The sequence below is a fragment of the Thamnophis sirtalis genome, unplaced genomic scaffold (genome assembly GCF_051295495.1).
Source record: "Thamnophis sirtalis isolate CommonGarterSnake01/CBP01778 unplaced genomic scaffold, rThaSir2_p1.2 scaffold_5, whole genome shotgun sequence".
Classification (NCBI taxonomy): Eukaryota; Metazoa; Chordata; class Lepidosauria; order Squamata; family Natricidae; genus Thamnophis; species Thamnophis sirtalis.
This window is the reverse complement of record NW_028261385.1, coordinates 59,320,143-59,334,924: the sequence shown is the minus strand read 5'-3', so window position 1 is coordinate 59,334,924 and position 14,782 is coordinate 59,320,143. Positions and strand designations below refer to the sequence as shown.

At 34.8% G+C, this 14,782-nt stretch overlaps 1 protein-coding gene across 2 annotated transcripts in view; it reads right to left on the bottom strand.

Moving 5' to 3' along the window:
- CDC42SE2 (CDC42 small effector 2) overlaps positions 1 to 14,782 on the bottom strand; it is a 63,901-nt gene that overhangs the window by 14,415 nt on the left and 34,704 nt on the right. For both annotated transcript variants that reach the window (XM_014064949.2, XM_087715885.1), the window contains exon 2: positions 8,627 to 8,940. In XM_014064949.2, coding sequence (XP_013920424.1) covers positions 8,627 to 8,680 — 54 coding nt within the window. In that variant the 5' untranslated portion in view covers positions 8,681 to 8,940. The remainder of the gene's footprint in view (positions 1 to 8,626; positions 8,941 to 14,782) is intronic.

Here is a 14,782-nt window from a genome sequence, read left to right as displayed (position 1 = left end):
TATGTTAATGTTTTGTTTTTACATAAGGCTTTTTCATTTACTTAGATGTCAACCAATAAAGGTAGACCTCATGTAATGTCTATTTATTCGGTGAATGTTCAAAGTTGTGATGGTGCTGAATGAGGAGTACTTATGATGGGTCCTTGTAGCTGCAGTTGTCGCAATGTTCCCACAGTCACCATTGTGATTTGGATGCTCATTGACTATTCACAATTACGTCACAGCATCCTGGGGTCACATGATCACATTTGTGATCTTCACTGCTGGCTTTGACAAGCAAAGTCAACGGGGAAGACAACAGGCGGTCACAAATACTGATCATATAACTGTGGGCTGCAGCTATGGGATTTGCCAGCAACAGCAAGGCGGATGACAGAACTGTAAGTTGATAGGGTCATGGGATGCTACACTTTGCGACTGTGTTGCTTAGCGCTGGAGTTCCCAGTCCCAATTACATTGATACTAGACTACCTGCATCTGATAATACTGTATACATATGCTTCATTAAGGAACTATTTCCATAAAAGTTATGCATAGAAGGTAGTAATTTTGAGCCTCAGCATATGTTAAGATCCTTTCTGAATATTTATTTCAGTTGCCTACTTTTATATAAGGAAATTTTTAAAAAAATGGTTTCAAATGAAACTTGAATAAAAATGCATTTAATTTTCAACAGTTCTCTAAAAGATTTTAAATTAAGATGTTTTCTTCTATATAAAGAAAAAAAGAAAAAGTCATGGACTTCTGAAGGAAGGATCATAAATGTGTGCCAAGTAGCCATCTTATTATTGCAATTAAGTATATTTATGACTATCAAATAACATGGACATTTACTTGCCATTTATGAGTAAATACTGTTTTGCTTCATAGATGTCATCCTTGAACTAGTAAAGTTCTGGGCACTGACCCACAGCCTAGTACACTAATTCTCTATTTGACTGTGGCTCATCTTCACATATATGTTCCTCATGTGTACAAAGAGCCAAACAGAAATCCATTAATTGCATAGGTTAACCTTCTCCCATTTTTGAGTAGATATAATTATACAGTACAAAATAAGCATAATGGCTACTGCATTGGCAGATGTTTTAGGTTATGGTTTTTAGATAGTACAAATATTATATTTAGCTGCAAAACAAAATTTTCAATGTTAGAGCAGCAGACTCGCTAGGAAAACACAAAGCTTTATGTAATTATTTAAAATAAAATTGTCTATGTGATTTAAATTACTTATTACAATTTTCCAAATCTTAATCTCAGTCAGATTGTAGATGCAAAACTGTTAAAAGTTATAGACAGGATAAAGGGAAAAGTTATAGACAGGATAAAGGGAGATCTGGACTGCAACAGTCCAGATTACCATAAAATAGCAGCAAAGGCATATGGGGCACTCACCGTCTTTGCAACGATTTTGTGGTAATCCAGTTTTTTGCAGCCATAGAGTAAATTATGACAGAGATAGCAGTGTCTCTTTCATTTTTATCAGCCTGACTTTTCCATGGATAGTCCTCTGAATTTCAGATTCTGTTTGTAAGAGTTTCCTACATATAATAGACCACAGGTCTTCTCTCCTTATGCTCAATTTGTCCAAGTAAGAAGTCTTAACAGAGCCCGCACTGTTTTCCATAAATGGTTAAACATTTGATTTCTTTAAACTCCTGTTCTAATAGAAGATAACTAATATCTAATATTTCATGAATCTGAAATGCTTTTCCTATAAGGGTCAGCAAATTATAGGAACTGGAAACTGTAGTTAATCTATTTTTTAGCCCTTAAATCTTCAGATGCAGTTGCTTTTTCAGATTTTCAGCTCATAGAAAAATAAATTTCAGTCTAGTGGAAAAAAATTAAGTTTGGGACAAAATGTGTCTATTGCTTGAGTAATAACACTTGTTGAAACACTTTTCCCTCTCTGCTGATAAATTTACCATACAAACTGTTGTGGTTTGGTTAGCATGTTTCTCACACAACTTCCTAAGGTTCCTAGCACAATATTGCTACTCTGCCAAACTGATCTATAATTCAATTATAAACAGAACTTTATTCTTTATTCTTACTTTATTCAGATGAAGTTCCCCAACAATTCAATTCAAGCCAAGCACAAAAGAGATGAACTACTACAATATATTAATAATTACTGATATATAATGAATATTTAATACTTATTCTGTCCCATAATTGGTTTCAAAAGATGAATACAACTCAAGAACTGCATCATATCTAGACCATTTTCAAACATTTCTTTGCTCTGGAGGGAATTTAATGTTTCAATTATCCGCTTGACAGAGAAGGAATTCAATTGGTTTAATTCATCAACTAGAAAAGGAGTGCAACAGAGTAAGATATGCTCAAAGTGATTAGATAGATGGTATAGATATATAATTTTAACAGGACAGCAGGGAGATAAAGAAGGAGTTGTTATCTGTCTAAAAATCCACCCCATCCACCTACACTGGCTATGGAACATCTGTAATGTAATCTGGACAGTTCAGTTTCCTAAGAAATAAGTATAATACCTACACAATAACTGCATCTGCTCAGACATATTATTTTTGGCCCCTGTGCTAATGATATTAGTTTGTTTGGATTTTCATTTTGAACTTGGACAAAACTCATGTAGATGATGAACTGCATAGATTGTACCACAATAGGTAAGTCTTTGACCTTTTTAGTCATTTGACGAAAGCTGAGATATGACTGGGATTAATAAGAAAATATGTCACGTACCAAATAATGGGAAATGCCCATACATTTTTACAGCGATTCTTCTGGAGAGAGAGTTAAGCCGAGAGTTAATTGGCTCAACTTCTACAAATCAACAAAAGCCCTATGACAACATGAAGATATAAGGAGGCACTACCGATAGATTGTCTTAGTTTCTAGCCTGCAACATGTTGTTTGCAGTTGTGTTTTTTTTAAAACTCCTTCATGATGTCATGAACGAGATACAATACTCAGTGGATTCTAATTAACACAAAGGAAAATAATAATGATAATAAAAGAATAAAAAAGAATATAAACATTGTTACCAAAAATGCTTATCAAGAACAATTGTAAATTTACTACCTAGGAAGATGTGGTATTTTCCACAAACTCTTCCAGAAGCTTTTTAAAATAAAACACCAGGAGAAAGTTGGTTTTTTTCTAACCCATTGCAATTATGCTTTCTATAGAATATAAAAGAAGCAAAATATCACATTTCTAGGCTTTTCTATGCTGGGTAATATTTGCCCTCCTCCTGTTATCCAGGTTATTTTCCTAAGATTTCTCGAAGATAATGAAAAGATATTAGTCAAATCTATCATCATGTTCTCTCAGTACCCTAAAATGCAACTGGAGCTGCCATTAGAGACTTATTCAACTCATTCAAAATACATTAGTATTTCTTAACCATGTATCTATCAGTCTCAAGTTTCAATTTGGCCTCTTTTTTATGTTTCTCACAATTGCATGATGAAAGGTATAGACTCAAGAGTAATTCTGTCTTTGTTCCCTTTTAGAATTTGGAATCTTCACTTAGCAGATAACCATACTATTTTCCTTTCAATTTTTACGTATTTGAAAAATACTGTACCTTAAAATCTTGTCTTTATTGTCCTTGCATTCTTCGTCAAACTCAGTTCATTTTGAGGTTTAATCTTTATTATAATCTCAACAACTCCAGACTGTCCTTTTGTATTCTTCCATAGTGATTTTCTCTCTCTCTTACTTCCTTTATTTTCAGATCTTCACTAAACATGGAGTAAACACATTGGTTTCTCCTGCTGTCTTTTCTTTTTTTTCTTATTGCAATTATTTGCAACTATGCTATTATTTCTTTTTTCAAGAACTCACCTATCTTGAGCTTCTTCTCTTATTACCATCTCCTTGCATGGACTATAGTTGTTTTCAGTTTATTCTATCTATGTTTTTCAAGCTCCAATATAAGTGTACAATGAGAGTTTTTCCTTGTCCAGTTGTATCTGACTCTAGGGGAAGTGCTCATCTTTATTTCTTAGTGGAGAGAGCCAGTGTTGTCTGAAGACCCTTTCCCTGATTCTGTAGATCAGTGTTTTTCAACCACTGTGCCGCGGCACACTAGTGTGCCGTGACATAGTGTAAGGTGTGCCGTGGGAAAATTACTTTATATATAGTCAATATAGGCACAGAGTTAAATTTTTTTAACATTTTCTAATGATGGTGTACCTCGTGATTTTTTTCATGAAAAAAGTGTGCCTTTGCACAAAAAGGTTGAAAAACACTGCTGTAGATAGCCTGACTACACGCCAAGGCACAAAGAATGCTGTTACTTTCCCATCAAAGTGGTTCTTATTTATCTACTCAATAGGAAATAGAAATGGCTAAAATATTGAAAGAAATTGACTATTTAATTAACATTTCTTGATTTTAGGGGGGAAATGAGTTTTAATTTTTCCTAAAATCAAGAAATAATAATTACATGGTCAAGTTCTCTCAATATTTCAGTTCTATTTCCTTCCCTCAGTTAACAATTGCTCTTGTTACAGCTAGCCCTCAGTTAACAATTACTCTTTGATGAATTGTTCAAAGTTATGAAAGTGCTTAATAAGTGTACTTACAACAACAGTCCTCGAAGTTACAGCTGTGCAGTATAGATAGTCGTTGAGTTATAACCAAATAGAGCATGCTTATTATGGTTGTAAATTGTAACATTCATAAGATGAATCAGTTAAAAAGAGATGTGACTGCATACACAAAGTTCTAATTCCCTGATTATAACTTTCTCTGATCTGAAGAAAATTGTTTAAATAAACAACCCACATCCTTCTTTTACAGTGTAATTTTAGCGTGCATATTTACAAGGGACTTTGTGAAATGAGCCAGGCTCAAATGTTTAAATATAATGAGAATATAACAAACGAAAAAAAAAAATCTAAGAGGTTTGGAAATTAAAAAAAAATGTTTGCAAGTTTGCATGCATTGCTTGAATTGATGCTAAAAAAAAATAGCATTACCAATGGAAGCTTTTCTCCAATGCTCTCACTGAGGCCATAGAGAAAAAATATTATTCAATGTTGTGTCATTTTTAAAAAAAATCTGCAACAATCAATTTCTTTTACTCCTGGGACTATTATGTTAAAAACTTGTAAACTTTAGGGGAAAACACTAGGATCATAGAATTGTCCTTTCTATTTATGTGAATTGGAAAAATATTTCATTTGAGGATTCTACATAATATAGTGCATTATCAGGATACAAGAATAATCACAGGGTCATATTTTTTTTAAAAAAACTAGCATCTAATGTAATGTATATTTATCTAAAGATTACTTAGAATACTAGACAATAAAACATTGTACAAATATGTGTCTTTACTAGCCTTATTAAATATATATATATATGTGTGTGTGTGTGTGTGTGTGTGTGTGTGTATATATATATATAATATCATTTAATTAAGTTATGTTTTTCCAAAATGCTATATTTAAAGTTAGGAAGAAAAAAACAGTCTTAGTTCATTCTCTCTAATCTAATATGTATTGTATGCATTAAATGTTATACAAGTGCTAAATATTACAAACAAAAAGAATTTTTCATGAACACTTCCAAAATTTAATTTTTTTAATCTTAAAATCTCATATGTGTCTGAGGCATGGAAAGAGACAGTCTAAAATGTAGTTTTATGAGTTTCTTGCTATTCCAAAATTACTTCTAGTTATTTATTATCATTCTCTACTATTACATTTTGGGTTACAAACTTTTGCCTCATTGCTCAACCTTTACATTATTCTAACTTGTTTTTGATAGATCTTGATAAGTCTGCATGAATTACATAGAATTTTGGAAAACCTTTTGGCTTTTGCTAGCCTAATGGTGTAAAATTAAACTTTTGGCTAATTTCTTGTTGGTGTTCATTATTACAGTTTAGTATTATGGTTTGTCTCAGAGTTAACTAGATGTTTAGACTGCATTTGGCATTTTTATTGTTTTAAAGACATTGCTAATATTTTGCTTGAAGAACTTGAGCAAAAACATGTCTTCATGACTTTGTAATTTTACAAATTGACCATTTGTTAAGAATTCTTTACAAATCCTTTAAATAATTGAACATCTGAACTACACAAATGGAACTTAGAAGATTAACACAAATGAGGACACTCAACTTAACACTTGTTTTGTACTTTCAAAATAAAAAAGTGAATGTGGACATTTCCAGTGGATTATTTAATGTTGCAAAAGTTTATGTTGTGCATGTCTCTATCTAATTCTCAACTGCAATATGAAGCAACACAGTTCTAAGAAGATTGCACTTTTTTTTTGTATATAGATCAGCCCTAACATTTCAAAACTTTCACTTGACTTTTAAGAGGGCATTTACTCCCTAGTCAGGCATCCAAAATATGAAATCCTCCCAAAGTTTGCTTATTAAAGTGAGCATCTGGTCATATTTTCAGTTTAAAGAGTGGAGGAGTAGCGTGTCTGGTAATTAATAAAAATTATTCACATTTTTAGAATTACGTTGGCATCCCTAAACTTATTTTCTTTGCCAATCACAGCAGTGCATCTAAACTTTAATTTCCACAAATATTTGAGAAATTATTAAATTAATGCAAAGCTATTTTTCATAGATATTTACTGTGTGATTATTTATCTTCTAGATCAATTATCTTACCAGATTTCATTTCATCTTCACCAGATCCATCCCACCTTCAGCAGTAGAAATATGCTATTCAAACTTTCAGTGAACCTATTTAATATATCCTCCAATAATCTGTTTTCATCTGACATAGGCCAAATACTCTGACCCAGCTCAGGTTTTCTTTAGATCAGAGGTTATGTAGGTTGGGAAATGCTTTTGCAGAGGTTGCCATTAACTATTTCCTGCTTCTATCTGACACCATGCAAGTGCCTTTTTATGGAAATAGATGAATGTTTACTGCTTCAGATATTTTTGTTTTCATTCTATCATATTTCAACAACAACAAAAATATCGCTAACTTTTACTACCCATGGAATTGCCAACTGTCAGGCTTGAATGAACAGATAACATCATCACCATCACCTACTTTTACTAATACAAATATTTACTGAAATTTTCAAAATAAAAATTATTACTTCCTTCTTGGGAATGGTGGATTTAATCTTATATATATTGAAGTTTATAATTAAGTATATATATTAACTTTGATTACAAGTTCAAGCAGTCACAGGATTTAGTTCCTCTCTCTATTCAGCTTGAAAGTTGAATATCTTTCAAACTTTCAAAGCTTGAATTTTCATAGAATATGGGAGCATCTGTTTTACTATCCTTACAAAAATGTGTTTGTAACTGGGTGACAGGCATTATTTTGACATTTTCACTCATGAAATGAGAAAAGCTTAATTTCAAAATGCTTTGGGGGGGGGGGTTCCTTATAATACTCTGACCTTAAAAGTAGCTTTACAGTTTATGTGTAACTCAAAACTTAGTCTGATTACTTCAGACTTTTTTGCCTGTTTATTCAACTTAAGTGCTTCTCATTTTTGCTCTTGATAAAGTTCAATCCTTTCAATCACATTAAAAAGATTATTTCAAGGATTATTATCAAGAGACAATAATCGCTTGATTATTTAATCTGAACCTTCCAGAATGAATAACAGAATACAGAATTGGAGGGGACCTTGGAGATCTTCTAATCCACCACCCCTGCTCCAGCAGGAAACCCTACACCATTTCAGACAAATGGTTGTCCAATCTCTTCTTTAAAATTTCTAGTGTTGGGTCACCTACAACTTCTGGAGGCAAGTCCTGCCACTGACTAATTGTTCTAACTGTTAGGAAATTTCTTCTTCATTCTAAACTGGTTCTCTTCTTGATCGTTTTCCATCAGTGCTTTTTGTTCTGCCTTTAGGTGCTTTGGAGAATAGGTCAACCCCTCTTCTTTGTGACAGTCCCTTAGATACTGGAACACTGCTAGTCCTTCTTTTCATTAAACTAGGCATACCAATCTCTTGCAACCATTCATATTTTTGGCCTCCAGTCCTCTAATCTAGTGAAAGACAGCATTCACCAGTGTTTCACTAGATTTGAGATCTGTTCTTCAAATGTGCTGAGAGATTTCCCTTCAAACACCATCATTCTCATAATTGTTCTCCCCAGTGGGGTAAGGAGAGGGCTTGGGCCCTCCAAGTATAGTGGAAGCCCCAGGTACTCTGTCTCACCATGCCCAAGAGGCCTGAGCTCTCTCCTGGGTGTTCCGCTCAGGAAATTGTTTAATGACTGTGATTGGGTGAGCCAGGATTGTGGTTATTGAATGAGGTGGTCACATAGCATCTTGCTTAATGGCTGCTTCATTCAATGACCAATATTCCAGGCTCAATTGTGATTCTAAGAGAACACCTCTAACCACATTTACTACTTTTTCCAATTTTTTTAAAAAAAACCATAGATAGAAAATGATCTTATGAGGTGGTGTCAATTGCTGTTCCCTTCATAAGATTTAGCAGAATTTAGAAATGGTCAATCAAAGGCATATACCACAAATTGGCTTCAAACTAATTGCTCTTATAACTCAGTAGGAATATTTTGATCATTAATATGATTAACTACAAAGAAAAGAAATAAAATTAAATAAATTGTAAGGAACATTGTTCAACCATGGAAAAATAATCTAAAATCCATACTTACAGGCTGAGGCTGTTCTGCAATACAGCAGTTGAAACACAACCAGAACTCACTCATTTTTTTTTAACAGTTCAAAGTGCAAATCTTAGAAGTTAGGAGCAAGACACGACACTTCAAATCTGAAAGGTATCTTGCCCTAATAATCAGTGTGCATGAGGTCCCACAGTAGCTAAATAAAATTCGTCCTTTTGAGCTTCTTTGTCTACAAAATGAACCAAGTTGGTGTTCACGTAGCTTTCTTCTTTATCTCTCAAGGTATTGATTGCAGCATCACCAAACCAATAGTTTCCTTCATTTATTAGCGTTTTAGTAAAATCCTGGAAGAAAAACAGAAAAGAGAAAATTAAAGAAATGTGATATATTGCTTGTTACACCATGAGGTTTTAATTGCCAAACATTCCATAGTCTACAAAGTTATATGCTATACGGAACTGAATATAAAATTGCTTTTTCTACAATAAGATCTATAAGGAATAAATCTCAAATATGTAGAGATTCAGAGCATGTACTTCCATACTTCTCAAAGAACACCAAAAAAGGCCACATTAAATATTCCATGCATTTTCTGCATGTAATGAAATGACACAGTAATAGTCCTCCTGATTCTTTAACAGCAACCTTATTTATTATTGCAATTACGGTAAGTTTCTGTTAGATTATCCTCTGTCTCTGCAGTATTTGTTTATGTCACCAGCCTGCTAAATAATCTCAGTTCATTTAAATGTGTTTAAGCAACCTGGTTGTGTTCTTGCTGACATGCTATCAGACGAACATAAATTGTCTACTGCTACCCGACTGCTGAAAGAAAGGGAGTTTTCAAAATATATAGACTATTTTTGAACTGCTACCTTAAAAGGTGATAAGCTCCTATAGTGGAAAAATTGAAACACACAAGATTCCATCCGTACTTTTGTGAGACTGAAGGGGTAGTTAATCTCTGACCTAGGTTTCTTTTTGAAAAGTTAATGAGGCATTCTACTGCTTTTATTTAGTTGTTTGACATATTCTCCCATATTCTTTTTACTATGGCAAAAATATATTATACAAAGCTACATGGTATCAGAATGTATAATTAAAAGCCCTTAAACTGTTGTGCATGGCCAATTTACAATCTCTTGAGCAGTTGTGGGTTCCGTATCCTGTCACAACTGGTACGCTGTGACCGGGCCGGACATCCACGTTGGGCACGGGCACTGTGTACACATGCGCATACGACTACCCTGCGATGCCCCAGCTGCTCGGTGAGGTCGCACAGGCGCCATATGCTGTGCGAGCATGTGCAATTGGCTCATTTCCCTCAAAAAGATGTAAGGAATGCGGGCGGGCGGGCCCACTGAAACACCATCCCGGGACGGTGGCCGCTGCTCCCAGTTGCCACTGGTACGCCTGTACCAGGCCGTACCGTCCGGAACCCACCACTGCTCTTGAGATTTAAATTAGGACAGTTTACACGCATCGTAATGATATGCAGGAACCTAGAAAAGACCTAGTTATTCTTTTTGGGAAAGTGAAGAGTAAAGAGCCGAGATGGCGCAGTGGTTAAATACAGCACTGCAGGCTACTTCAGCTGACTGCAGTTCTGCAGTTCGGCTGTTCAAATCTCACCGGCTCAAGGTTGACTCAGCCTTCCATCCTTCCGAGGTGGGTAAAATGAGGACCCGGATTGTTGTTGGGGGCAATATGCTGACTCTGTAAACCGCTTAGAGAGGTCTGAAAGCCCTATGAAGCGGTATATAAGTCTAACTGCTATTGCTATTGCTATAGCCTTTTGGATGAAGGCTTTGGGCTGGATTGTGTATACAGTATGTGGGTTGCTTACACTGTATGCTGTTTCAGGGCATTCGTTATTTCTTTTTGTCATTTCCATTTTTTTCAATATTTAAGTGTAAGCTGCCCAAAGTTGTTTAGGGTTAGGTAGCCTAAAATTGTAGAAATGAAAATAATAATTAAACCCCCAGTACTGTTTTCTAGAAAAGATATGGATTATGCAATTAAAACAAATCTTTCTATATACATTCTGAATGTTAGTGTGGTTTTTGTTTAAAAAAAGACATCCTATATTTACTGATAATTCCCTTTTTTTCATTTTGAAAAAAATATCTCTTCATTTTCTTAGCCCTTCCTTTCCCCTAATATATTTTGAGTGAAGGTGGCTAAGAATCTGGAATATTAATACCATATATTAAGAATGGGAAGTTGTCTGTCTGTTTGTAATAAATATACAGAATCCTCTGGAATTTTCAAACCTAAAGGATATATATTTTAAAGTTATCTTATTCCTTCTCTTACCTCCAAGCTAGTGATACAGAAGCCATACAGGTAAAACTTGAAAATTAGAATATCGTGCAAACGTTCATTTATTTCAGTAATGCAACTTAAAAGGTGAAACTAACATATGAGATACGACTCATTACATGCAAAGCAAGATAGTTCAAGCTCGGAGAGAGATGGTATTCAGCAGGTTCTGACCAGTTCTGGAGAACCGGTAGTGGAAATTTTGAGTAGTTCTGAAAACCGATAAATACCACCTCTGACTGGCCCTGCCCCCATTTATTCTCTGTCTCCCGAGTCCAGCTGATCAGGAGGAAATGGGGATTTTGGAGTAACTTTCCCCTGGAGTGGGGAGGCAATTGAGATTTTACAGTATCCTTCCCCTGCCACACCTATCAAGCCACACCCACAGATCTGATAGTAAAACTTTTTGAATCCCACCACTGCATCTGGAAGTAGCCACCCCCCACAGCCCCACTGCACTTGTTCCTTAAGGGCCACCTACACACTCTCCCCCAAACAGGAGCAGCTACTCTTAATGCTAATGTGCCTGCTGGCCATCTGTACACCCTTCCCGGCCTAGTAGCAGCCTCTTAACTGCCTGCCAGCCTGCTTCCAAGCCATCCAGGTCTCACATAACAAACTGCAATCCACACTAACCACAACAGAAGGGAGTGCTAGGATTGCATTGCTGAGCAATGCAGTCATGTGACATTGCGCTATATAACTAAGGTGACCAGATTTTCAGATTGGTAAAGAGGGACACCTTTTACCGGGGGGGGGGGAGGGTGATTACAAATTTTATACGGAGCAACAAAAATTTTCATACAACGCAAAAATAATATTGTAATATTTTTTTATTTCAACATAACTACAATTTACAAATATAAATTGTAACTGTTGCCAAACATCAAAATTTTGATCACGTGACCATGAGGATGCTGCAATGGTCGCTAAGTGTGAAAATGGTCACTAATTGTGAAAAATGGTCATCAGTCACTTTTTTCAATGCCATTGTAACTTTGTTCACTTTACCACCTTTCTTGCCACAGTTCTTAAGTGAATAACTGCAGCTGATAAGTTAGTAACATAAGTGAATCTGGTTTCCCCATTTGACTTTGTCAAAAGGTGATTATATGACTCCAGGACACTGAAACCATCATAAATACGAATCTGTTGCCAAACATCACAATTTTGATCATGTGACCATGAGGATGCTGCAACAGTTGCTAAGTGTGAAAATGGTAGCTAAGTGTGAAAAATGGTCATCAGTCACTTTTTTCAATGCCATTGTAACTTTGGTCGCTAAGCCCATTATACCACCTTTCTTGCCACATTTCTTAAGTGAATAACTGCAGCTGGTATTTTGTATTTTGGATAGAATCTTTTTTTAAATAGCCTAAGACAATTTAAAAAAAGAATCCACACAGAATAAATTGAAGTAAAACATTTCAAACTATTCTTTCTATGCACAATATATTTCAAAGTATTGTGCAAAGAATTTTTAAACATGGTTTCACTTCAATTTATTTTGGATAGAATCTTTTTTTAAATAGTCTAAGAGAATTTAAAAAAAGAATCCACACAGAATTTTAAAAAATCCTATGCACAATAAATAAAATATTATTTTAAAATACATTAAAAAAATAAAAGAAAAAAACCCAGCTCACTTACCAGCAGGCACAAGTGAGCATTCCAAGTCAACCCAGAATGATGTAGATGTTAATACAAAGAACTGAGCAAATTGAAATGGTGAAATTAATCAGGGAAATATTTTTCAAAGAAACTTTCTACACGAGCAAACCTCCAACCTCCGTGCCCCTCCACTCCGGAAAATCCAGGAAGTAACACTGGCAACCTCTCTAGCCAAGTGTTTCCTGCAACTCTATGGTACTTGGTCATTTTTTCTTATAAAATGAGGTAAAAGGGGCACGGGGGGGGGGTCCGTTTTGTTGCTTTAACGTTTTAATATTTTCAATGAAAGTACTGAGACAGAGAGAGAGAGAGAAGTTAGACAGGGTGTCTTTTGTCTTGCCCCAGTTAGGATTTCTTAAGCAAATCCACTGGGCTTTCAACATGAAGCCAGAAAATCAGGACTTTTTAAAAACAGCCCGGGACACGGGACAAATTGTTATAAAGCGTGATTGTCCCACTGAAAGCGGGACATCTGGTCACCTTATATATAACCACACTGCTTAAGAGACAGAAATTCCAATCTCAATTACCAAGGAATACCATTAAGCGACCATAATTAAGACAAAAAACTTGGTTAAGTTAAGCAATCACTAAGTGAAACCTTGACTAGGCTTATGAGCTAACTTCATCTTTCCTTTGCTTCACAGACCTGAGATGGTCATAAATTGGTCAAAAAGGTACTGTTTCATCACTGTTGTAAATGTGAATGATTGTTAAATGAAGTAGTCGCTAAATGAGGGCTAAGGGTAACTGGAAACATCTTATTATTTAACAAAACTAAAATTGGCAACTTAACAGTTTTGAAATGATATTTTTAACATTATCAGCAACTGTAGGCTTGAGGATGGTAGAGACTGTAGCTCAAAGAAGCTAGGGAATTCCTGAGTTAAGGAAGGCTGTCTGATGTTTAAATCATTTGAAATCTTTAATTCAGATGATCCATTTGGTGCACATATTTCTCTTTCACTAATTAAATTTGTAAACTGGTTGAGGGTTTTTTTTCACAGAAAAATATGGCATGCAGGTTCTTGGAGGGGTATTCTTATACAAGGATTTAATGGTGCCTTGAGATGATATCATTATCTATACTTGTTTCCTTTGCAATGCTATCAACAGATGTTGCACTGCTAAATTTTTTTGAAGCACTCAACTCTTCCCTAAGAAGTTTTGATTGGGCTTGAAAATCTCTTTGTGACTAACATTCTAACTTACTATAATTCTGCTGTTTCCTGTCCTATTTAGGTAGTTGCTTTAATACATTTTATAATAAAATTAATTACATGTAAATGCACACATACAATATTGTCTTGGGTTATCATGCGCGAGAGCTTGAAAACTCTCTATCCTGTAGTCCATATTTTCAAAAGATAAAAGTGGGAAATTGAGTATGTGAATATAAACATGTGTTTTAACTTCTTGTATTTCTTATTTAAAAAGTATATAGGATCTGAAAATGATCAATGTTTTAAGAAATTTTACCATCCTAATGTCTTGATCATGTTATGTATGTTATGAGTTTTTACCATAAACATTCAATATTGATAATTTCTTATATGTTCTATATATAGGAAATCTACTTTCTGATTGATATATAACAACTGCATTGAAGTCATGTAAAACCAGCATTATCTGAGGACGGTACTGCTTTACTGGCAAGAGGCTAGTAAGAACAGATAGTAGATAACTTAGTTTATTTGTTCTGTTGAGGTTCTGGCACATAACAAAATTTAGGATTTCCCATTGTAATATCAAGCAGTATTTTTCCCCTGGAGTCACATGGAACTAGTGTTAATGGGTCATATAAATTATTTTAACTTTCATAGATGAATTGCCCTTATGTAAACCTTTCCCTCTTTCCACTCCTGCTCTCTATTGGGATCACATAACCTAATTTGATATTCATTAAATACTTGGCATAACCGATGCATCAGACAGCAAGTTTTTGCTCTATGGATAAACATGCTGCTAAATAAACCACTACAAAATGCAGCATTCTTGAGCTGCTGTATCACATAAAACTAGCTATAAATAGATCTATGTCCCACTACAGTATAAGATAAGGTTGACTCGGTGATTTTTCAATATTACTAGATAAGGCTCCTCCTTATGCATAATAAATGCAATTCTTCCCATTAAAATCATTTAGCAGTTAATACATTTTAAAGTTACAAATTAAAGATCTCTCTCCTTCAG